This window comes from Triticum dicoccoides, chromosome 2B (genome assembly GCF_002162155.2).
Source record: "Triticum dicoccoides isolate Atlit2015 ecotype Zavitan chromosome 2B, WEW_v2.0, whole genome shotgun sequence".
Classification (NCBI taxonomy): domain Eukaryota; kingdom Viridiplantae; phylum Streptophyta; class Magnoliopsida; order Poales; family Poaceae; genus Triticum; species Triticum dicoccoides.
The window spans coordinates 693,506,005-693,530,129 of record NC_041383.1 but is presented as its reverse complement, the minus strand read 5'-3'; the positions used below and the strand labels follow the sequence as shown (position 1 = coordinate 693,530,129).

The 24,125-nt window shown below is 48.2% G+C and overlaps 1 protein-coding gene and 1 non-coding gene across 2 annotated transcripts; one reads left to right on the top strand and one right to left on the bottom strand.

The window, feature by feature from the left end:
- Nucleotides 1-22,468: 22,468 nt before the first annotated feature.
- Nucleotides 22,469-23,940, bottom strand: LOC119368352 (pentatricopeptide repeat-containing protein At3g14580, mitochondrial-like). Its single transcript, XM_037633639.1, has one exon. It carries the CDS (start codon nucleotides 23,788-23,790, stop codon nucleotides 22,699-22,701), a length of 1,092 nt encoding a protein of 363 aa, XP_037489536.1. The 5' UTR covers nucleotides 23,791-23,940; the 3' UTR covers nucleotides 22,469-22,698.
- Nucleotides 23,941-24,049: 109 nt separating this feature from the next.
- TRNAR-CCG lies at nucleotides 24,050-24,122 on the top strand. Its single transcript has one exon. It is a non-coding gene; the product is annotated as a tRNA-Arg (tRNA).
- Nucleotides 24,123-24,125: the final 3 nt, after the last annotated feature.

Genomic DNA, 24,125 nt, shown 5'->3' with positions numbered 1-24,125 from the left:
CATAAATATTTAATCCATGCATTTATAACAGGAATGGCAAAAAAACACCAGGGAGATCCACAGCCCAACACCACAGCCAGAGGACCACAACCGGGCCCTTGACCCCGGATTCGAAGAGGATCCGGATATATTCGTGGAGCTTGGGGTAGGGGTATTTTACCAAGCAAGCTGTGACGACACAGAAGTGGCCATCATCGCCGACTATCCCGGCCTCCTCCCTGCGTCGCATGTAAGTAATCAGGAGACCTATCCTTAGAGAGGATTTATTCTTTCCACCTTACCTATCGCACAATTTTATGCTCTAAAGGAAGACGATCAGCGCGCCATGCCAAACCCAAGGCGGGAGCCAGAAAGCGGTGCCTAAGTCGGGTAGGCTTTCAAAGAGAAAGGCAGATGGAAATACGGCCGAGCCGTCATCAAAGAGGTACGGTTCTCAACACGCTCCGTGATTGTCATCTTAAAGCATGACACTATCCGTTGTGTCTTAACAGGAAGAACATTCACCGGACTGAGTCTGGGGTTCCTGTCGGTCATGCCTCTACTAGCCGGATTCCGGACCCTGTATCGAGGGCTGAGGCTAACGCGGAAGTGACACTGGATTGTCCTCATACAAAGGATTCAGATAGAGTATCCGTCACAAATCCTAAAGTGGAGAGCGCCATGAATCATCGGCGTCGATGGGCTGCACTTCGTGACCCTGGTTTTTCAGAAGAGGCTTTCAGTGCCTTCAACTCGGGTGATGCGTACATCCGAGCTGCTCAAGATGGGCTTGCTAGAGCCACAGACCAGTATTTGAAGAATATACGGGTAAGTATGTATTTGTAAAAAATCTGATAATTATATATATATCAGTAGCCCCTGAGACTTGAAACAGTTGGTACAACTGATTTAAGGATCATTGTATGAATAGGCACTCACAGAGAAGAACAACCTATTGTCTCAAGAGCTGGAAAGGTGTCAGACCTAGCTAACGGCCATTACGGCCGAACTAGAAAAATCCAAAAGGGCATCCCCTGGTATGTGTTCCCGAATTGAGAAAAAACAGGATTATATATGGACCAGTAATGCTAACAATAATTCATATATGATGACAGGATCTTCAGATAATCCGGGAGAGAATCTGGAAATCTCACAAGAGGGTGAACAAGGAGCTCAAAGGCAACTGGCTGCTGGCGAGCGTGTACTTACACGGGCCAGGCAGGAGAAAAACAAACTCCAAGATGCCAATACCCAGCTGGGCGAAGAATTGAAAGATGTTCGGGCCCAGCTGGCTGACTCCGTGAAGGAAAATAAGAGGCTCCAACGCGACATTTTTAGTATGTACCCAGACAAACTTTTACATAATTCGGCAAAGAGGGGGACTAACAGAATTATATCTGTAGGTATGCTGACTGGCCGCCCCGAAGAGGAGATGCCCGGATCCTCAGGCGATCTGCTACAAGAGCTGTCGCAACTACACGAGCAAGCTCGGCAGGCAATGCGGAGTGTCGCCAAGGCCTTATGGCCATCTGCCTCCCTACCAGGAAGTATGGAGGAGCTTGTACAACTATTCAAGGGAATGCGGCGGCATTTCCGATTATGGAAGATATCGGCCTGTCGAGAAGGTGCGCGAGAAGCTTGGGCCATGGTGAAAACACGGTATACCAAGCTCGATCCGAATCATATGGCCCGGGTCGGACCTTTAGGGCTAGATGGAAAAGAAATTCCCGTTAGCCTGGTGTAGACCAGGTAAAATTAGCCGCAAAGTATTCTCAGCAGGATTGTAGGCTAGACAACCTGTTGGATGGCATAGAAGAAGAAGTTTTGTAGTCTAAGTGACTATGTACTTCAATTGACAAATGATGTCTCTAGCTGAATTGTAAATTAAATGTCATGGCAGACCTTTTCGCTTCAACCTCGGGACCCAAGGGTGCGGAGTGTTTCCGAATACCCGCTCAGTAATATATACCGGGGTATGCATGGAAACCAGGCGTAGGGGTCATAGTTGCTTGAACAGAAAAGTATCCGGCTAGTTATGTTATATTACATTTTGATCGTAATTAACATCTTCCAGAGAGAATAGTTCCGTTAGGGGTTCCTTTCGCTGGGTCAACATGCATTAACACGCATGCACGGACTATGATTGAAAAAACCACAGCAGGCTTAACATCTGGGGGTTCATAGTGTAACGAGTAACAAACATCTTTAGTTCACCGACCGAATATTCACTCAAGAACGCTAGCTTTCGGCTTCACCTAGTCTGAGGTACACATCTGGATAACCCGGCAGTAACAATCGCAAAGGTGCTCCCTTTATGCCCTAGCCGAACTAACGGGAACGTAGGGCATAAGCACAGGAGCCAGGCAACCCAAGCTTGGCCAAAACTTAAGTCATATCGATGCATATAATGGCGAAGAAAAGGCATATACGCGTAGAAGACACATATGTGGTGAGCTTAATGCTCTAAAAATAATCGTAATAAGCTTCTGTTACAAGAAGCCCCCAGGTATACTTGGCGTATAAATTTCAAAATGTGTGCGTCGAAGATGTGTGGTTTAGCCACACAGAAAAGCTTTAAGGCTTAAGAAAGGAAAGAAAAAGGCAAAAAGAGAGAAAATAAAAACGAAAGGGAAAAGGGGGGGTAAAGGAGACAAACGAAGAGTCCGGCGCTAGGCATAGAATCTTTGGAGTCTGGCCGCGTTCCACGGGTTCAGCTCTAAATGGTTGTCAGATGCATCACGCAGTCGGTACGCTCCTCCGGTGAGTACTTCGTCAATGATGAAGGGACCCTTCCACTTGGGCTTGAGCTTGTCTTTTTTCTTCTCCGGTAAGCGTAGAACGAGTTCGCACATTGTAAGTCTTGGCCCGTACTTCTCTGCTTTGATATCTGCGGGCCTGATGTTGATAAAATGCGGAACATGCTTTTGCGACATCACGCTCCTCCTCCAGGACATCTGAACTGTCCTGCCGATCAAACTCGACCGCTCTCTCTCTTCATACATGCGCACTCTAGGTGAGTCATGAATAATATCGTAGGGTAACATAGCCTCTGTGCCATACACCATGAAGAAGGGTGTGTATCTGGTAGTGCGATTTGGCATGGTCCGCAACCCCCAGAGTACGAAGTCAAGCTCCTCAACCTAGTGCGTGTCTGATTCTTTCAAGGATCGCACTAGTCTGGGTTTAATGCCGCTCATAATAAGATCATTGGCTCGCTCGACTTGACCGTTTGTTTGAGGGTGATAGACGGAGGCGTAATCGAGCTTAATGCCCATATTACCGCACTAGGTTTTCACCTCATCGGCTGTGAAATTGGAGCCGTTATCGGTGATGATGCTATGGGGAAGACCGTAACGGTGCACAACACCAGATATGAAGTCTATCACTGGTCCGGATTCGGCCGTTTTAACTGGTTTGGCCTCTATCCATTTAGTGAATTTATCCACCATGACCATTATGGCTTCCTCCTTTAAGAGGTCCGACCATATCAAGCCCCCAGACCGTGAAAGGCCAAGTGATGGGGATTGTTTGTAGAGCGATGGGTGGCATATGGCTTTGGTTGGCAAAAAGCTGGCATCCGATGTAATGTTGGACAAGGTCCTGTGCGTCTGCTCGGGTCGTCGGCTAGTAGAAACCTGTACGGAAGGCCTTGCTTACAAGGGCCCGAGCTACGACGTGGTGACCGCCAAGACCGACATGAATTTCAGCCAAGAGTTGCCGCCCTTCTTCCTCGGAGATGCATCTTTGAAGTACTCTGGTAGCGCTTTTCTTGTAAAGTTCTCCCTCGAGGACTTTGTAGGCTTTAGAATGCCGCACAATGCAGCGTGCCTCATTCTGATCCTCGGGGAGTTCTCGCCTATTAAGGTAGGCCAAGAAGGGTTCGGTCCATGGGGCGATGACTGTCATGATCAGATGGGCCGATGGTGTGAATTCGGTGGCTAAGCCCCCGGTGACGTCGGTGTGTTCGGATTCTGGGGTTGTAGTCAGATCTGGATTGATGCTGCCGCTCTCCCCTTGCCACACCACAGATGGCTTGAAAAGCCTTTACAAAAAGATATTAGGTGGGACGGGGTCGCGTTTCACGCTGATGCGGGCAAGGACATCCGCTGCTTGATTACTTTCTCGAGCTACATGATGAAACTCGATCCCCTCGAATCGAGCTGACATTTTTAGAACGGCATTACGGTAAGCCGCCATCTTCGGATCTTTGGCATCGAAGTCTCCATTTATTTAAGATATTGTGAGGTTTGAATCCCCGCGCACTTCCAGGCGTTGTATGCCCATGGAGATGGCCATCCGAAGACCATGCAATAAAGCTTCGTATTCGGCTGCATTGTTGGAGTCCGTGAATAGTATTTGGAGGATGTATTGGACTGTGTCTCCAGTAGGGGATGTTAGGACAACACATGCCCCTAGGCCTGCCAGCATTTTGGAGCCGTCGAAGTGCATGATCTAGTTGGAATATGTGTCGTACTCTTTAGGGAGTTCGGCCTCTATCCATTCAGTGACAAAGTCAGCCAATACTTGTGATTTAATGGCTCGCCATGGTTTATATGTAATGTCGAATGGGAGGAGCTCGATGGCCCACTTAGCAATCCATCCCGTGGCATCGTGGTTGTTTATTGTGTCATTGAATGGTACTTCGGAGGCCACCATGATTGAACACTCTTGAAAGTAGTGTCATAGTTTCCGGGATGCCATGAAGACCGCGTATGCTATTTTTTGATAATGAGGGTACCTGGATTTTCATGGTGTGAGGACAGTGGATACGTAGTATACCGGCTTTTGAAGCGGGAATTTGTGTCCATCCTCCCCTCGTTCGACGATGAGCACCACACTCACAACTTGGTGTGTTGCTGCTATGTATAACAACATGGGTTCGCCAGCATTCGGCGCAGCCAGGATTGGGTTGCTTGCTAAAAGAGCCTTTATTTCTTCCAGTCCGGCCGTCGCCACGTCTGTCCACTCGAAGTGTTCGGATCGTCGAAGAAGGCGACAAAGTGGCAATGCCTTTTCTCCTAATCTGGAGATAAAGCGGCTTAAGGCTGCCACACATCCAACTAATTTTTGGATTTGTTTGAGGTCTATTGGCGTAGCCAACTGTGACAAAAGCTCAGATTTTAGCTGGGTTTGCCTCAATTCCTCTATTGGAAACGATGAAGCCCAGAAGCTTTCCAGCGGGAACGCTGAAAACACATTTTTCCGGATTGAGCTTTATGTCATATGTTCGGAGGTTATAGAATGTGAGACGCAGATCGTCTATTAAGGATTCGACATGTCTGGTCTTGATGACTACGTCATCCACATATGCTTCACCTGTTTTGCCGATTTGTTTCTCTAGGCATGTTTGAATCATGCATTGATAGGTGGCACCGGTGTTTTTGAGCCCGAAAGGCGTTGTCTTGAAGCAGAAAGGCCCATATGGGGTAATAAATGCCGCTGCGGCTTGATCGGACTCCTTCATCTTAATTTGATGGTATCCGTAGTATGCGTCGTGGAAACACAATGAGTCGTGTCCTGCGGTAGCGTCGATAATCTGATTGATGCGGGGGAGGGGGAAGGGATCCTTAGGGAAAGCCTTGTTGAGGTCTTTGAAATCGACACATAGGCGCCAGGATTTATCCTTCTTTGGTACCATCACCAGGTTTGCTAGCTAGTCCGGGTGTTTTATTTCTCTGATGAATCCGGCTTCGAGTAACTTGGCTAGCTCCTCCCCCATGGCTTGTCGTTTGGGTTCGAAAAAGCGCAGTAGTGTTTGCTTGACCGGCTTATATCCCTTTAATATGTTTAGGCTATGTTCGGCCAGCCTACGTGGGATCCCTGGCATATTCGAAGGGTGCCAGGCAAAGATGTCCCAGTTTTCGCGTAGGAACACTCGCAGTGTGGCGTCGACCATGGGGTGCAGCTGTGCCCCAATGGATGTTGTCTTTGTGGAGTCCGTTGGGTGCACTTGGAATTTGACTATTTTGTCTGGTGGTTTAAAGGAGGTGGATTTGGATCACTTATCAAGTATTACGTCGTCCCTGTCCACCATGGAGTGTAATGCAGTTAGTTATTTGGCTGCGAGCGCTTCTAACAATGCCTCAAGGGCCAAGGCGGCGGTTTTGTTTTCGGCGCGGAGTGCTGTGTCCAGATCACTAGCAAGAGTGATGATTCCATTGGGCCCGAGCATCTTGAGCTTCATGTACCCGTAGTGGGGTATGGCTTGGAAGCTGGCAAATGCATCCCGCCCTAACAGGGCGTGATATCCACTATTGAAGGGGGCCACTTGGAAGGTTATCTCTTCGGACCGATAATTCTCCGGCGTGTTGAATACCACATCGAGTGTGATTTTTCCCGCACATCGCGCCTCCTGACTGGGGATAATTCCTCGGAAGGTTGTTGCTACTTTGCTCAATGCGGCTCCTGTCTATTTCCATTTTGTTGAGAGTTTCCTCGTAAATGAGGTTTAGTCCGCTGCCGTCATCCATGAGCACTTTGGTAAGCCGAAAGCCGTCCACAATTGGACCGAGGACCAATGCGGCTGGTGCCCAGACTGTTCTGAATTGCGGTTTGTCACTGGCATTGAAAGTTATGGCCGTGTCGTTCCAGGGGTTTATTGCCGTAACTTGGCAGACTTCGACGAGTCCACGGAGTGCTCTCTTGCGCCTGTTATTTGAGGCGAAAGTCTCGAAGACTATCAATACTGTAATGTTGTTGTTTTCCATGGGATGTTGCTCTGCAGTGTTTTTGATGAGGAGATCCTTGCCGCTCTTGGCCACCTGCCGAAGTATCCAACATGCTCTAAGTCTGTGTGTTCGTACGGTATCCGGTGTGGTGTGTATTTTGCATGGCCTATCAAGCCATCCCTCCAAAACGGTTCCGCGCCCTGTAATGGGCTTCAATTTTTTCGTTATTGGATCGGGCGACCTACGAGGGTGCACCCTTTTTGTTTGGACGAGGGGTTTAGAGGAAGCCGGTGGCTCCCAAGAGGCTGCCTGAGTTTTCCAAGCGCTTTCCATCGCGCAGTACTTCTGTACTATGGTTGCCAAGTCAGCGAAGTGTGATACGTGACGGCAATTTATGGCGTTGAGGATTCCCTTGTCCGTGCAATTTTTGCAAATTAATGAGATTGCGTCTTCATCGCGACAGTCCTTGACCTTGTTCTTGACGAGGAATCTGGCCCAAAAGTGATGGACCGTCTCTTGGGACTATTGTCTGATGTGGGTAAGATCGCTTGTATCTGGGTGGGTGGGTGGATTTAAGTCCGAATCCTGACCCGATCTGGGACCCGGAGCTTGGAGAGTTTCCAAGCTTAATAGTTCGGGCTCCGGGATGTCGTCCACTTTTTTCGGCCCACAGTCTGATTCTAAATTCGGAGTTCGGGGCATGTCTTCCCGCAGGCAGGAATCCGGCTCGGCGAGCTCGGAAATCCGGACATAGTTCGTCCTCAATATAGGGGTAAAGTTGTATTACTCCTCTACTACCACTACCTGATGGGTGATCGGCAGAGATTAAATTTCTCTTTGATCGGGCTTAAGCCCAATCCGATCTTAGTCCGTAGTGACTCCCAGGGCGGCGATGCGATCGAGGAGTTCGTTTAAAGACGATAGCTCTGTCGGATCCATCTGTTCGGAGTATTCTACGATGACGTAGAGGCGATTTTCGATGACCCGAGAAGTCATCGTCGGCCCGACGGTCGAACGGGCGGTCATAGTGAACCGCCCAGCTAGAGGGTTTGGCCTGAGGCCAGGGCTCCTCCAGAGGTGATGTTATCCTTGATAACAAGGTGAGCCATCAAGCCTTTCTTCAACGTCATAGTGGAACTCTCAACGAAAGCACCAAGGTCGGTGTCAAAACCGGCGGATCTCGGGTAGGGGATCCCGAACTGTGCATCTAAGGCTAATGATAACAGGAGGCGGGGGACACAATGTTTACCTAGGTTCGGGCCCTCTCTATGGAGGTAATACCCTACTTCCTGCTTGATTGATCTTGATGAATATGAGTGTTACAAAAGTTGATCTACCACAAGATAGTAATGGCTAAACCCTAGAAGCTAGCCTATGATTATGATTGTCGTTGTCCTACGGACTAACCCCTCCAGTTTATATAGATACAGGAGGGGGCTAGGGTTACACAAGGTCGGTTACAGAGAAAGGAAACTACATATCCGAATCGCCAAGCTTGCCTTCCACGCAAAGGAGAGTCCCATCCGGACACGGGACGAAGTCTTCTATCTTGTATCTTCATAGCCCAACAGTCCGGCCCATGTATATAGTCCGGCTGTACGAGGACCCCTTAATCCAGGACTCCCTCAATGACCGCGGCATCGGTCGGTTCTCATGGAGGAGGGATGGCTTCAATGACAACGACAAGGCCAACAACTCCAATGCATACCTCGTGCTGGGAGGTAGGGGCGGCGACAATGGAGCGATATAGCTTGAGCAAGGGAGGCGTGTGGGTGGAGAAGCATCAGATATCCATGGGTTCAGGCGAAGGGAGCAGTTCACACCAAGCGCCCACCTCGGAGCCGACTACTACAGCTACCGCTCTTCCTGCATTGAGGGCTACAGCCAAAAATCAGGTGCCTCCTTCCAAATCTGGAGACCCTTATCTCATCTGCAAATCTGTGGGACATCTACCTGTTTGTTGTTCTCAAGATTTCTACAAAAGGTGTGGTAAACTGGGGCATCTTGCATCTGTTTGTGTTGAGTTCTTACCGTGGGACAACATTGCTCTGATGTGTGCATTTCAAGATAGGGGGCAGGGATTCTTATATGTGCATGATTACTGCTCAGCTGTGAGATTGAAATGTCCACTCTACACTGCCCCAACTTCGTGAGAGTCAAATTGGGGTGTTGTGATGTTGGTGAAATCCCTCAAGTGGCTGAGTCGGTCCTGGGGGTCACTTTTATGATTTCACCTTTTCTATGGAGCAAGTGTTGGTCAGGGATCCTGACAGAGAGAAACATCAGAACAATGCCCCTGCTGATCAGGGGGAGCCCTCACCAAAAAAACCAAAGAGAACGTGTGTCAGGTAGGACGCAATGGGGAGTTCTTCTGTTGGGAGAAATGATCTAGGAGGGGAAATCCTTAGGGAAAATAGTGCGCTACTGTTCTTCCCGAGTCCCTTAATTATCTCTGTTAACTCTGATAGCTCTAACCATGACACTCTCCTGATACATAGTGTGGAGCAAGAAGCTCTTGCAGCTATTGAAAACCAGAATGAGAAGGTGGAAGTTTTTTCTGTGGCTCAAAATGTGATTAATTCTGCTACTACTTGTGCTGCTAGAAGTAGCAATATGAACAAAACTTATGCTGAGAAGGTGAAAGAATCCATTCAGGTGACTGAGCGGGAAGGACCATTTGGAGTTGTTGATGATCACACAGTTGAGTACCGTGTGCAATGACCTGAATCTGCTCTTGATTACTGTGGTGAGGTTATCGCCACCCCCCCCCCCCTTGCCTAAAAATGTGCTCAGGTTCAGTGCAAGTACTATGCAGACCAATCTAGAGAATGTGGAGGACATGGCCAAAGGTGCTGGCAAAAAAAGAGATCTGAAAGGTACAATTCCCTCTACCAATTCTTTTTCTATTTTATATGATCATGAATTGATGCTTAGAGCTAGTAAGATGGTGGTGGTGATCCCCGATGCTGGTTTTTCTAAGATTGGCATCCTTAGAGAGCTTAAAATTTTAGAAATAATGTTGTAGAAAAAGATACATCTTCTGATAATGTTTTGTCCATTACTAATGGAAAAGGGGAGGATACGCCTATCGATATGAAATGGGGGAATGATCATGATAGCGATATCTCTGACTTTACAGTAGTTGGATCTAGAAAAAAAGAAGTGCCAAGAAAGTGCAGATATGTGTGTCTAGGCCTAGAACTAGAAGTCAAAAAAGCAGTGCATCCCACTGCTAAAGCTGGTAATGCTGTTAAGTCTCCTAGCAGAGTGATCGGGGGAGGGGAGAGGAATAAACCTTTATCAAAATGAATGGACTTTTTTGGAATTGCAGAGGGGCAGGGAAGAAAGGAATGGCTGCCTACTTTTCTAATCCTGTTAAGGATCATTCCCTTGATTTTTTTATGTCTACAGGAAACTATGAAGAAGAAACTCACTTCTAATTTTCTGAGAAAGATAGACCCTTAGAACATTTTTAGTGGAACTTGGTCCCATCTATAGGAAAGGCTGGGGGTATGCTTTGTGGGGTTAAGAAAGCAAAATTAGAAATTGTCTCCTGGTCTATGGGCAAGTACATTATGCAAATTACCGTTTTTGATGTGGAGAAACAGTGTGTTTGGGCTCTTTTAGATGTTTATAGTGCGGCTCATGATGAGCGGAAAGAAGAATTTCTCTTAGAACTTGCTAATTTTGTAGTCACTTGTTTATGCCTTATATTGTTGTGGGTGATTTTAACATCTTAAGACACTATGGAGAGAAAAACAAAAGGATGGGTGTCTCTAAATATGTAGATAGATTAACTATATCATTAATAATATGTTTTTGAGAGAAAATTATATCAATGGGGGATGTTTACTTGGTCCAATAAAAAAATCTCATCCCACTCTTGAAAAACTTGACAAAATCCTAATGAGTAGTGATTGGGAAGATCTATTTCCTCTAGTTATGGTTAGGAAGTTGGTCAGAGATATATCTGATCAGAACCCTCTTCTCTTATCAACTAATGGTGATTGTCCCCAAGCCCCTAAACCTCCTAAGTTTAGATTTGAAATGATTTGTATGACTAATGAGGAGTTCCTACCTTTAGTTAGGAAAATCTGGCATAGACCAGTCAATTCTTCTGACCCTATCGATGTCCTTAACATTAAGCTAAAATGTTTTAAGAATTTTTTCAAGGGCTAGGGGTCTAACAAGTTTGGACATGAGAGGAAAAGGAAAAAAAGAGATAAAATGGGAGCATGCGGCCATAAAGACTATGGAAGACCAAGGTCCTCTTGAACCTGACATTCTTGATAAATGATCCACTCTTTGTGGTGAGCTTCAACATATTTTTGCTAATGAAGAATTGTTCTGGCTCCAAGAATCCCATGAGACATAGCTGTTGAAAGGAGACCAAAACACATCTTTTTTCCATAGGATTGCCAATGGGGAAAAGAGGAAAAATACTATCCATTATTTTACTAGCGGTGAGATGACCATTGAGGGCACTGATAACCTGCTGACACATGCCACGGGGTTCTGCAAATAACTGTTTAGGCCAGCTCCTGGAAACAATTTTCATCTTGATCCTGACACATGGGGAGAGGCCAAAAAACTAACTGATGAGGATAATGATTTCTTGAGTAGTGGGGAGGAAGTTAAAAATGCATTATTCTCTATGAATAGCAATCGGGCTCCTGGCCTTGATAATATTCCAGCAGAATTTTACTGCTTCTGCTGGGACATTGTCAAACATGATATCATGAATCCATTTGTGGAATTCCATGAGGGTTCCCTGGAGATAGAGAAGCTGAACTATGGCATTATAACCCTGATCCCCAAGCTCAATGGGGGCAAAAACCATTCAGGAGTTTCGCCCCATTTGCCTCTTACGATGTCCATACAAACTAATTACTAAAGTACTTGATAATGGTGGTTGTTTTTGCTCAAGCTCATCCGTCGCCACCAGAACACTTTTTTCAAGAAACGTAATATCATGGATGGCATCCTAACATTGCATGAGGTGCCCCTCCATACTCAAGTCAAAAAAAGGGAATCATTTTGAAACTTGACTTTGAGAAAGCCTATGATAAGGTTAATTGGGAATTTTTATTAGAATGTCACAAACTTAGGGGTTTTAGTGATAAATGATGTGCTTGGATTGATCAAATCCTTCGCAATCGCACGGTTAGTGTCAAAATCAATAATACAGCGGGACCTTATTTGCAACATCACAAAGGGGTTCGTCAAGGGGATTCCATGTCCCTTTTTCTGTTTAATCCGGCAGCGGAATGCTTGACCAAGATGGTTTTGAATGCTCAAAATAATAACCTATTTAAAGGTCTTGCTTCTGATCTCATCCCTAACGGCTTGGCGATTCCGCAATATGCAGACGATGCAGTCCTGTGTATAGAAGACGGTATTGATCAAGCTGTCAATCTAAAACTTCTTCTATACCTGTTTGAGCTCATGCCAGGCCTCAAGATTAATTTCTTGAAGAGTGAGGTACTATGCGTAGGAGGGGATGATTCTATCCTTCAAAAGTATGTTGAGCTCTTTGGGTGTCAAATTGGCCATTACCTTATGAAATATCTGGGGGTACTAGTGAGTTACTCCTCTTTGAGGAACGCAGATTGGGAGTTTGTTGCCATTCGATACCTCAAGAGTTGTGACTCCTAGATCGGCTTTTCGGCCTCCTCGAGAGGGAGACTAATTCTCCTGAACTCGTCTCTGTCCAACATCGCATATTACTATATGTCGATGTTCCTTCTTTCGAAAACTTTCATCGAAAGATTAGACAAATATCGTCGTAAATTCTTCTGGTGTGGAGGTACGTGGAAAAAACGCCATCATCTAGTCAAATGGGCTCGTGTTTGTCGGTCTAAGAAAAAAGTGGCCTTGGTGTCAAAGATTTACACAAACAAAACATCTCCCTCCTGGCTAAATGGTGGTGGAAACTGGATAGGTTGGTTGGACTTTGGCAAGATGTAGTGAGAGCGAAATACCTAAAAAAAGTTCTGTTGTTGATGTTAAAGCGAAATTTAATGATTCCTATGTGGAAAGCCTTAATCAAAGTGAAAGAAATGTATATGGCCGGGAGAAAGGTAATTGTCAATACTGGTGATGCGCGATCCTATTGGCACACATTCCCTGTTGTGCAGTACTTATCCTGAGTTATTCAGTATTGCTAACTACCCTGATGATACAATTTTTAAATTTCAAAGCCGTGACAGTAGGGATATCTTCGGGAGTAGCTTAACATGGAACTGATTCAGCATCTTGAAGGGGTCAAGAGGGTCATTGCTTGCCTTGACCCCTCTGTTGTTCAAGACAAAATTGAATGGGTGTTTAATCCCAAGGGCAAGTACACGACTAAATCTATGTACTCTTATTTAGAGAAAGATCTCGCTGGGTGTGATTATAGATGGATCTAGAAGTCCAAATTACCGATAAAACTCCAGATTTTCCTTTGGCAGCTCTTTCAGGGTGCTGTACTCATCAGAGATGTCATGAAACGTAGAAAATGGGATGGTAACCCTCGCTGCTCATTTTGCGACTGCAGGGAGACTTACCTGCACCTTTTCTTTCTCTGTTCGGTAGCCAGGATAGCCTGGCGCACAGTTGGATCGATGCTTGGTACTGATCTTTGTCCGAATAATCTTTGTCATTTCTACTCTTGGTGCTATGCTTACTTGCCCCATGGGGAGTGATATTTTATTGTGGGATTGGCAGCTATATGTCGGGCCATCTGGAATTGCAGGAATCAAGCTACTTTTGAATTTAAGAAAATGGCATCTCCTTTTGAGATTGTATTCATAGCATGTGTGCATTTAACCTACTGGGCAGGACTTATGAAGGGCGAGGAGCGGGCGGAGCTGGAACATCGCGCGATGCTGTTGAAAGAAAGTGCCAAGAAGATGATAAGGCTCTGCGCAACTGCGTATGTTGAAGGTGATCAGGAATGAGCACTGCCTAGGCGCTCCAATCACCTCCTCCCCGTCGAACGAGATGCTTTTGTGTTTGTCATTTTGTTGTTGCTGAAGTTAGTCATTTGCTATATTGCCTCTACGCAGGCCTTGTTTGTCTGTTGAACTATGTTGTTTCTAGATGTGTGTTGATAGTGCTTTAGGGTTTCGCTTCGTAGTGGACCTTTCGATTGCCAGCGTCTACAACAGGTTTCCCTGGAGTGCTTGAACTCGTGTTTTCCCTTTCCCTGTTTGGTATGACTCAGATTCGCCTATATTTTCGTTATTTCTATGAACGCACAACATTTCGACCTCCTTCTTGCATCTTCCAGTATCACCATCAGTACATCACCAACGTGCCTCCTCGGCGACGACAACATCATGCAAATTGCTGATTGCCTAATTCTCTTTTTTTTGCGGGGGCTGAATGCCTAATTCTCCTTTTCAACAAAGGTAATATATTAATATCACGGAGACACCAATCATACCCAACCTCTACAACAACACAATACCCTAATGGCACTACCGATGCACACAACCATAAAAAGAAGAAGAAACTAAAAAGGAAAAGTTTCGCTACAACTATTTAGTCCTTGAAGCAGCAGTACAAACACCACCAAGACAACAGCTGAAGTCCAAATTCTTCAAAAGCGACGCCTTCAAGAAGAAAATAATGCACAAGCGTCTAGATCATAGGATTTTACCCTGAACAAAGTTCACGCTCTCAAAACAATGCCTTCAAAAAGGGCATTGCCAGGCACAACCAATTAAAGCCAGACAGCAAGAATCTACGCCGGAGCTCCATCGACTACGTTCAGATGGACGAACTCGAGGAGGATCGAAACCCGAAAGACAAACTCGGAGAAGAAGCGCTGCCATCCAACAGAGCGCCGCATCTAAGGACTAAAAAACCCTAATCTAAACTACTAACCGGAGCGGAGGCACCAGAATTCGCCTCGCTCCCCGCCATCGGCCGTCGGAGCGGCAAGCAGAGGGGAGTCAAATCCACCGGCTCGCTCGTAAAGTTTGGAGGGAAGAGTTTGCCCTGACCATGGGATGAAGGAGGGCAATAGAAACCCTAGCCGCCAAGGGAAAAAACGTTGAAAATCTATGTTGATGCATTTGAGTTCTAGATTGATTCTCTGGAGTCTGGACGCGATTCTAGGCTACAATCAGGCACAGGGCAGTTGACCAGTCGTGGTTTGCACGGTACCAGTGTGGCGTCAAATGAATGATTTATGTTTAGCATATACTAGTATATACCGTACGTATTAGTCGACCTTACTACTTTTTTGTTTTGCAGAAGTCGACGTTCATTACTACTTGATGTGACTAGGAGCATCTTCAATAGCTAGCATAAAATTTGGCCACCTATAAAAATAGTATTCGGTGAGGAGAGAGAAGATTTAGGTAGCCAAACTTTTTCCTGATTTTATAGCAGGCCTAAATTTGGATGCCTAAATTTACAAAAGCAAATGAAAATATGAAGATCCGACAGTGGGAAGGCCGAGAGGCGGATCCGGCGGTCGCCCAGGTGCCGAGCTTAACTTCGGCTGATGGAGGTTGTCGAGGCCGAGACGCTCATCGTAGGCCGTGGAAAGGTGGCATGGGCAGGCAGGGGAGGTGCTACCTAGTCCGGCGACACAGCAACATCGGAGTGCTGACAGCTCGGCCGACTCGGCGGCCATCACAACCGCCGCACTCGCACCGCTTGGCTCCTAATAGAGCTCGGCAGGTGACGATGGGGCGGTGGGGCTTATCTTGGGTGGTGGCGGTACCAGAGCATAGGCGGAATCAACGAGACCGGGGCGATGCCGTTGCGAGCTCGGCGACAGTCGTGGCGGTCGCAGCGGACGGCCACGAGCGACAAAATTTGGTGTCGGGGCTTGGGATGAACGGCGGAGTGGCCGGAGCAGCGATCAGCTCCGAAATAGATCAGCATGGATGTGAGGGGCAGCGGTGAGGCTTCACCATGCAATGGTTGCTTTTCGTGGCTGCGTTTTTTGTTTTGTTTTAGGCCTTGTGCTAGAGAAGACCTATATTTTGTAATTGAATGGCAAAATAATGTAGTATATTCTTCGTCCCATATTAACTGATGTATCTAGACATATTTCAGCCTAGAGATATTCATTTGAGCGTCAAATAACATGGGACTGAGAGAGTAGTAGCCTAAAAATTATAGCAACCAGTGCAGCTTTAGGCCGTTGGAGTTGTTTTCTAGCAAAACATCTAAGATCTCAATTTTTATGCATTGGGATCATTTCTAAGCTAGCCGTTAAAGATAGTTTTTTTATACTGTACAAACACAAGGCTTATACATACGCACATACAGTCATCTCTATGAACACACGTATGCCTCTATGAGCAACTTCGAGAGACTAGGCCGGCACGTCTTCATAGTCGACGAAAACGTCTCCTTCCATTGAACACATATCGCCAGAATAGCTGAAATAAATCCAAATGTCAAGTTTAGGACTTGAACACTGTGGACAGAGGATATCATTGTCTTCCTAACCATTCAATCACATATTGGTTCGCCGGTTGAAGATATTCTAATAAGCAAGCTGAAGCGGCCCTGCACCTGTATGTTTTTCATTTAACTTCTTGTACACCTTCATTATCAAATAATGGTTCGAAAAATGAACCTGGATGGGATCACCATTCAGATTCGATGGCATAGTTGACAAATCAATCATGGTTTACAATGGTCCAGGGCCACGCATCCAAGAATGATACGCTCAGCCTTGTTTTTTACTTAAAAAAAAGCAGAATATACCACTTGGAATATACCATATTTTTTATTATCTCACAAAAAAAGGCATGGTTTTTCTTACTAATTAATGTAGACGTTAGTGATGATCCAACTTGATGAGATCACCATTTGGAATATACCAAGATTCATTGACATAGACGCATAGAGAAATCAGAAATGGAGCAAAGAAAGAAGGGATCATCCATGCGCAACCCTTGATTAATTTGTACATACAAAAAAGATGCTGATCGCCAGGCGCTTTCATTACACCGCCGCACGTACGTCTCGCGTCCCTCCCACGGTCCCACCGGCCGGACCGCCGCCCAGCTCCGGCGGCCAGCGAGCAGTTCTCCGGTCAAAGTTGCAGACATGCCGCATACGGCATATGCTTCCGTAGCGAGCGTCACACGTGACAGTATCAACCTCGCTCTCCACCAATCCCGGATGTGCGGTCGCCATCAAAACTATGACGTCCACCGGTATCACGGCTGAGCTGCTGCTGCCGCTGCTACGCCGGCCGCCACAGCGAGCAGAAGGACACCGGCTGCCCTTTCCACCGCAGCGCCACGGCGCCGCCGCCTCCCGTGGCCGCCGCCGCCGTGGACATCTCCCACCCGTTGTCGTACTTCCTCAGCAGCGACCTGGCCGACTCCACCGCCTCGCCCCCGAACGCCACCTGCTCGAACCCCGCCGCCGTCATGCGGTCCCGCCAGCCCTCCCGCCCCATGGCCTCCCTGGCCGCGGCCACCGCCACGGCGGTCCCCGCCTCCGCCTCCAGGAGCCGCCTGTCCTCCCCGTCCCTCCCCTTGAACGCCGCGTGCGTGGACTCCAGGAACCGCCACAGCAGCTCCAGCCTCGCCGTGAACTCGCCCGCCGCGCTGCCGTTGCCCCCGACGTCGAGCTCTGATAGGACCACCAGGTGCGGCTTGAGGTCTTTGACCCTGCGGATGATGTCCGTCCTCTCCTCGGCGGTGACATGGCCCAGCCGGAACTGGAGGCACACCACGAGCGCCTCGTCGGGAGTGGTGCAGAAGCCATGCGCGGAGTCTAGTGAGGCGGCGCGGCCGATCTCGAGGTCCAGCTTAATGGACTTGGCGTACCGGAGGAGGTGCGGCGAGAAGTCGTACCCCGGAGGCGAGGCCGAGAAGGGCACCGGCGAGGTGGCCACGACAGTTAGCCGGACGGACGGCGGTGCTCGCCCAGCGGCCATGCGGGTGAGAGATTCCAGCAAAGTCGGCCACTGCACCCCGTGTGAGATGCCAATGTCGACGAGGTGTAGCGGCCGGGGCGCTGCCGAAGCCAACTGCGAGATGGCGGCGTTCGCCAGCGTGTTGGGGAGCGTGAACCACGGGCTGACCTCGTGGAACTTGATGAGGGACGCGCGGAACAGCCGTGGCTCGGCGCCGGCGAACGACGGCGTCGGGGACTCGCAGGCGGCCGGCACCCTCACGGCCGCGGCGGCCGCGGGGCCCACCGCGGCAGGGAGACGAAGCGAGAGCGCCCGCAGCCCGTACGCGGCTAGCCTGTGGTTGGCGTCGCCGGAGAAGGCCGCGAGCTCGCCGAGCACGTAGAAGAGGTGCTGCACGCGCGACAGGTTGCGCGCCTCGACGGCGACGGCGCACGGGCCCAGCAGCTGCTCCGCCCACCTCGCGTCCCTGTCCGACCCCGCGCCGCCGCCCTTCTTGCCGCCGCCCGGCCTATCCTGCTCAGTTCGGCGACGCTGGTTGTTGCTGCTGCTATGGCCGGAGCCGGACACCATGTGCGCCGGAGACTTGCGCTTCTTGGGCGACGGCTCCGACGCCGCGGGCGACGCAATGCTTGGCGAGGGGTGGGCCAGGGGCGAGCTTGTCGCGGGCGGCGCTGGAGGCGACAGCGTCTGCGCGACGACGCTCCCAATGTCATCTTTCTGCGCCGGCAAGATGTCACACCACCAGCCGTAGCTGCCGCCGAGGTCGATGTCCCCGGCGAGCAAGGAGACGGAGTCGTCGAGCCAGTCCAAGCCGTCGTTGCTGGTAGCGACGACGGCGAGCTCTTGACCCTCCTGCTCATGGTAGTTCATGGCCTTCATGCATGAAACCTCGATCGCAAGAACAAATCAGTTGATCTCTCACTGTGCAGACATATGCACGGGCACTCTGCTACCAGAGGGAGGGGGGTGGGGTGGCGTGTGGTCGCTTGTGTTCTTGGCACCCAATTGACTTGGTGTTAATTGCTTCTGTGCTTATGGTTGTTTTTGTAGTGAGTAGTGAGTAGTTTAGGGTTTGGCGGATGAACAAGAGATCGACCTAGGGAGCAGGACCAGGCATCAAGATGGAGTATTTTAGCATTATGTCCTTGTGGAGTGCTGACATGTTTTCTGCAAATTTGGAGTATTTTTTTCTCTGAAATTTGGCTGCGTATGGCTCCCGTGCAAAACATTGGTATTCTAAAATAAATCTGATTAACAAAGGGCATCTGGAATATCCTTTTATTCTAAAACATTGGTGTCTTGCTTCAGTACACCTAATTCGAAATTTTGAAAAAGATAAAATCGTCCTTCAGGACGTACGCTCCTCCGACGGTGACATGCTACTAATTAATCAGGCGTGTATACATCGCTACACACAATGTATGTATATAGACACGCCGCCATACAATACGAGTATCCACCGTATTTGAAAGATTATCATGCCTTTTTCAACGAAGAGGTAAATGATTGTTCAAAGGGGATGAGCTGAAGCGGAATCCTTCTTAGCGGTACTCCCTCCGTCCCAAATTATTTGTTTTAGATTTTGTCTAGATACTTATGTGTCTAAATAAAGTATCTAGACAAAATCTAAGACAAGTAATTTAGGACGGAGGTCGATTTTCTTAGCGTTTACGCCAAATATTGATTACATTAGCTTTAGTAGAACAGACTTGAAATTTCACAATAGCCTAAGAGTTCACTATCTCTCGGTCGATTTACTCGCCGTTGGATCAAAATGAAGTTTGGTCGCCTTCTCGGGTTCCTCCATCTTGTTTGAAATGATGGTCTTCAGGGGCAATGATAGGTTAGGGTTTGAGGCTCACCGGTGCCCCATGGTGCGTTAGAGAGATGGCCGTGTGAGGAAATTTAAAAAATCTTGTTTGACGGCCCGCCGCGTGGTTTGCAAGTTTAAAATGGTCAGTTTTACTGAGAAGTTTGGAAAACTTGAAATAAACTCAAAGTTCGTACGCTTTTGAATTATTGGGACAAGCCTTGCTCGGATGATAAAGAGCATGTCACAATGTAACAAAACAAAGAGTGCCATGAGGGAAATTTCTTATTTAAATATTTTTGACAAATCATTTTCGTTAGATTAATGACATGTTCTGAAAACCCCACTTCTTATATCAGTTCTAAGCTTGAACTTGTAAATGCAGGCCTTATTACTGTCCTAGATTCATTGACTGTATGGGTGACATCTGTACCTAAGTCTGCTTTGAAATATTCAGCTAACAACTAAGTTTGCTAGCTGCAAGAAATGTGTGTGCCTATCACAACATTTTGGCACAGCAATAAACAGTTTGGTTGGAAGGCGACAGGGATGGTTGCTAGTTGTTAGTTGGCATGCCTATGTCAGCTGTTCCTTGGATCCAGGCTGAATCTCGAATGATTAATTAGGGTCCAAATGACACCATCACAAGTGCATGTGGCCACCTGTGGGGACAGCCACCATCCTGCAAATATTGCCTACATATATACTGCCTGCGCAGCAATTCCTCTTTCTTTAGTTCTATTCACAATCAGGTCTCGACACATGTTCGTCCGGAAAATGGCGACACGCAATTTTAGAATGATTCTTCTGGTTCTATTTGATAATTGGTGGTGCCTGGCTAGCTAGTACCCCAAATAATTAATCTGGAATGGTTCACCGTTGTTCTGTTTGATAATTGGTAGTGCCTAGCTAGTAGTACCCCAAATAATTAGCTAATGGTAAGCTAGAAAAATGAGTCGCTTTCCTCTGAATTTGCTACGCCAATGGAAGCACATTTCAAGACTGCAAATTGCAACTTTCATAGTGTTTATGCAAGTGGGAAACGTGTCTGAGCATCTCAAGCAACTCATGATGCACCAGGAGAGGTCATCGAGTGACCCTTTCAGTGTTTTCTAAAGGTGCTACGTAGATGCCAGCAGGACGCGCAAATATCAGTTACTAGACATAAGAATTGCCTTCCTCCACACAGCTCTACGGCTAATTTATTCAGGTGTGACATAATGCAGATGGTGACGGTGAAATTGCTTTGCTTTTCTCGATTACATGAAGACGGTAAAATTTGTCATCGAGGCTAGTAACAAGACAAGTTACAACTAAAAGATATAACAGGCAGTAGTACTTCAGTAAGTACTGTTTAGCCGGCAGTATGTCTTTTATATTTCTGCATCCTAGACGAATCTCACTGCAGTCCGCCAGCCCTATGTTTTTAGCACCGGATACTATACTGTAAGACAGGTACTTGTTTTGGTGTACTTTGATGTACACAATGATGTGTATTACTCTAAGCCGGCAGTTTTATCCCTTGGCATCAGTCCAATTCCCTTGTAATCATGAACACACGTCTATTCACTTATGTTAAATTAACTTGCAGATTCCATCTCTGTATGGACTAACTTCTTCTTATCTTCAATGATATAAGGCAACTTGAGTAAAGGGGTTAATGTTTACTCTAAGGGATGATCAGCTTAGGCCCCAAAGATACAAGTTGGGAAGATGGTTATGGACCTAAGAACGGAATTATATTAGTATTAGGACTAGTTAAACAGTTAGACAATCAAGGAAAGAGAAAAGGCTATTAAGGGACATTCTGTCTCACTGAGAACCATGCATAACTAATAACTGTATCACAAGCAACATGATGTTCTGCACTTCAAGAGTATAAAAGGTGAAAAACTACCTCATAGCATGCATCTTTCATACTGTTTGCCTGGTTTTCAATAGCAGTAGAATCATCAGAAGGATGAAGTGAAGATCCTCTCCAAATGCACGAACACTGTCTTCAGATATTTCACATGTCAGACATACAAAAAATTGTCGGATTTGAGTTGTAACAAAAGAGCATAATATCATGAGCTTACCAATATTTTCACATTTAAACCAGAGAATATGGAGCCTGCGCTGATGTTGAAATCAAGGACAAAACCAATAATAGGCTAGCAAGGCACATCGTATATAAACGTTGCCTAAAGGGTGAAGAGTCCCTCCTTTAAGGGCGTGTTTGGTTCCCTGTGCTGCATGTGGTTCGCATCCACCGTGCAAATTTTCGTTGTTTGGTACCCTGCATGGGCTTTTCAGCCTGGCCCAGTGGATGCAAAAAGGGGCCTCTCAGCCAGGCCGAGGGAAACGCAGAGATGGAGCGTAGCTCGCTTGCAGGCACGTTCCTTCGCTTTTCTTCTCCCCTTTCGTTCTCTTCTGACCGAGCACTCTGCAGCCGCCCTCGTCAAGCCGCCGCGGTCCTCGACCAACAGCCACCGCTGCCCTTGTCAAGTCCCGCCGTCCTCCGCCGCCGCCATCCTCGACCAAGCGTCGCCTCCCACATCGACCAAGCGCCGCCGTCGTCCTCGACCAACAGCCGCTGCTGCCCTCATCAAGCCCCGCCGTCCTCCGCCGCTGCCGTCCTCGACCAAGCGTCGCCGCCCTCGTCAAGCCGCCGCACACCAGATCTTGCTGCCTCGCGCCGCCACACACTGGATCCTGCCGTCTGGAGCCGCTGCGCTTCGGATCTCGTCGTCCCGCGCTGCTGCATCATCGAGTGCGTCGCGATTCCGTTCAAGTATGCGAGATAGTTACTATCACTGGCTGCTCGAGCGCTGGAGATTACGTGCTAGCCATCTCCTCTGTCCCTGTAGTAGCAAACGTTGATTAGGAAGCCTAGCGAAATTCAGAAGATGGTCATCTCCTCTGCACCAGGTGCAGCCATATCATGCAAGTTAACCAAACACCCATCTCTGATCATGCTTGCATCAACCCAACCAGGCCGAGCTCACCCAGGACCCCTCGTGCAATGCAGCCTGTAGCTACCCAGGGAACCAAACACGCCCTAACTGTCCGTTAGTTAGGAAGAAAATGAGCCTTCCCTGTACATCGAACGCGGGTGGGCGAGCTCACACCTATGAGCTTCAAGCCAACCGAGCTAGCGCTCGGTTCTCAGGTACATCAGTATATGAGTAATCAGTAAATAGAACTTGGTCAGTGTGAGACCCAATATTCCTAAATCCCCATAAGGAAAAAGATCCGACTTCAACATGCAAGTCCACTCAGAAAGGCAGGCAGGTTGGTCCACTAGTTCCAGTAACAAAATAATCTCATTGCTCAAGTGTATTGTCAGGTCCAGTAAACCACTGACATGAACATACATTTCAGCATAAGGATGTAAGAAGTTTTGTCCAAGTACCCATCCTAGGAACAAAACCTTGGTCCACCATTTGCTTCAAGACAAGATGTGCATCATCTAAGCAGTTAAAACTACAGAGTCCATCAATTAGCAGCTTGTACGATGAGAAACTAGGCCTCAGACCTTCAGCACTCATCATAGTAACTAGGTCCTTCGCCTCCACAAACTTCTTTGACGCCACGAGGCCATCAAGCAGTACCTGATAAGTCCCTGAATTAGGATGGCAGCCCTCAGACGACATCGACTTGAACAGATCATATGCAGAGGTCACCCTTCCCTCTCTGCAGAGACCAGATACCAATATATTGTAAACAACCGTATCCGCATCAATTTCCTCCTTGCGCATTCTCTCAAACAGCTGAAATGCCTCATCCACTCGACAGTTCCGGCAGAGGAAATGCATCAGCGTCGAGTAGGTCGTCGCATTAGGCCGGCACTCCTGCTTCGGCATCTCATCCAGCAGCGAAAGGGCCTCACTGAATCTACCGAACTGGCACAGCCCCTTGATAAGGATGTTGAAGCAGCAGGTGTCCAGCTCCACGCCCAGCCTGGGCGCGCTGGCGTACACCTCATGAACAACCTCGTACTGCCGCCTGCAGACGAGCATGTGGAGCACATAGTTGAAGGTCTTGGTGGAAGGCCAGCAGCCGTACTCGGGCATCGCGTAGAGCGTCTCTATGGCCTTCTCGGGGTGGTTGGCCACATTGCCGTACATCTTGATGAGCCTATAGAAGAACTCGTCGGAGAACCTGAACCGCTCGGCCCTCGCCCGGGCCAGCAACTCCTCCACGTCGCCGAACCGCCTGGCGCCGGCGAGCCGGTCGATCATCAGGCCGTAGAGGGCCTCGCTGGGCTTGTAGTCTCGCCGGGCGCAGGCCTTCCTGAACACGCTGGTTATCAGAGCGGCGTCCCTGATGCTCGCGAAGATCTTGAGGACCTCGTTCGGGGCGAGCCAGTCCTTGTGGTCCAGCCGGCCGATCCAGTGTCCGTCGTCGCCCGCCATGGAGCGCAGCCTCAGGAATGGGGGGGCCGCGCGCCGCGCGAGGGCTCTCGACATGGCGCCGCCGGGAGCTGGGAAACGGGTGGGGCGGGGCTGGGCTGCTCGAGATGTGATTGGAGAGCTTATCGAGGAGGTGGACTGCGCTGGGGAAGGTTCGGGGGCCGGCGGCGACTGGGTGAGGACTGAGGAGAAGAGAGGCGGAGGCGCCGCTGGACTGGGAGCATGGTGGGCCTTGGGCTCTTTCTTAGGGAAAGCCCAACTCGTGTGATTTATTCCATTGTATGTATTGTCTTTAGTATGAGAGTGTTTACAACATGACCGCGTGGCCTAATGGATAAGGCGCTCGCCTCCGGAGCGGGAGATTCTGGGTTCGAGTCCCAGCGAGGTCGCTT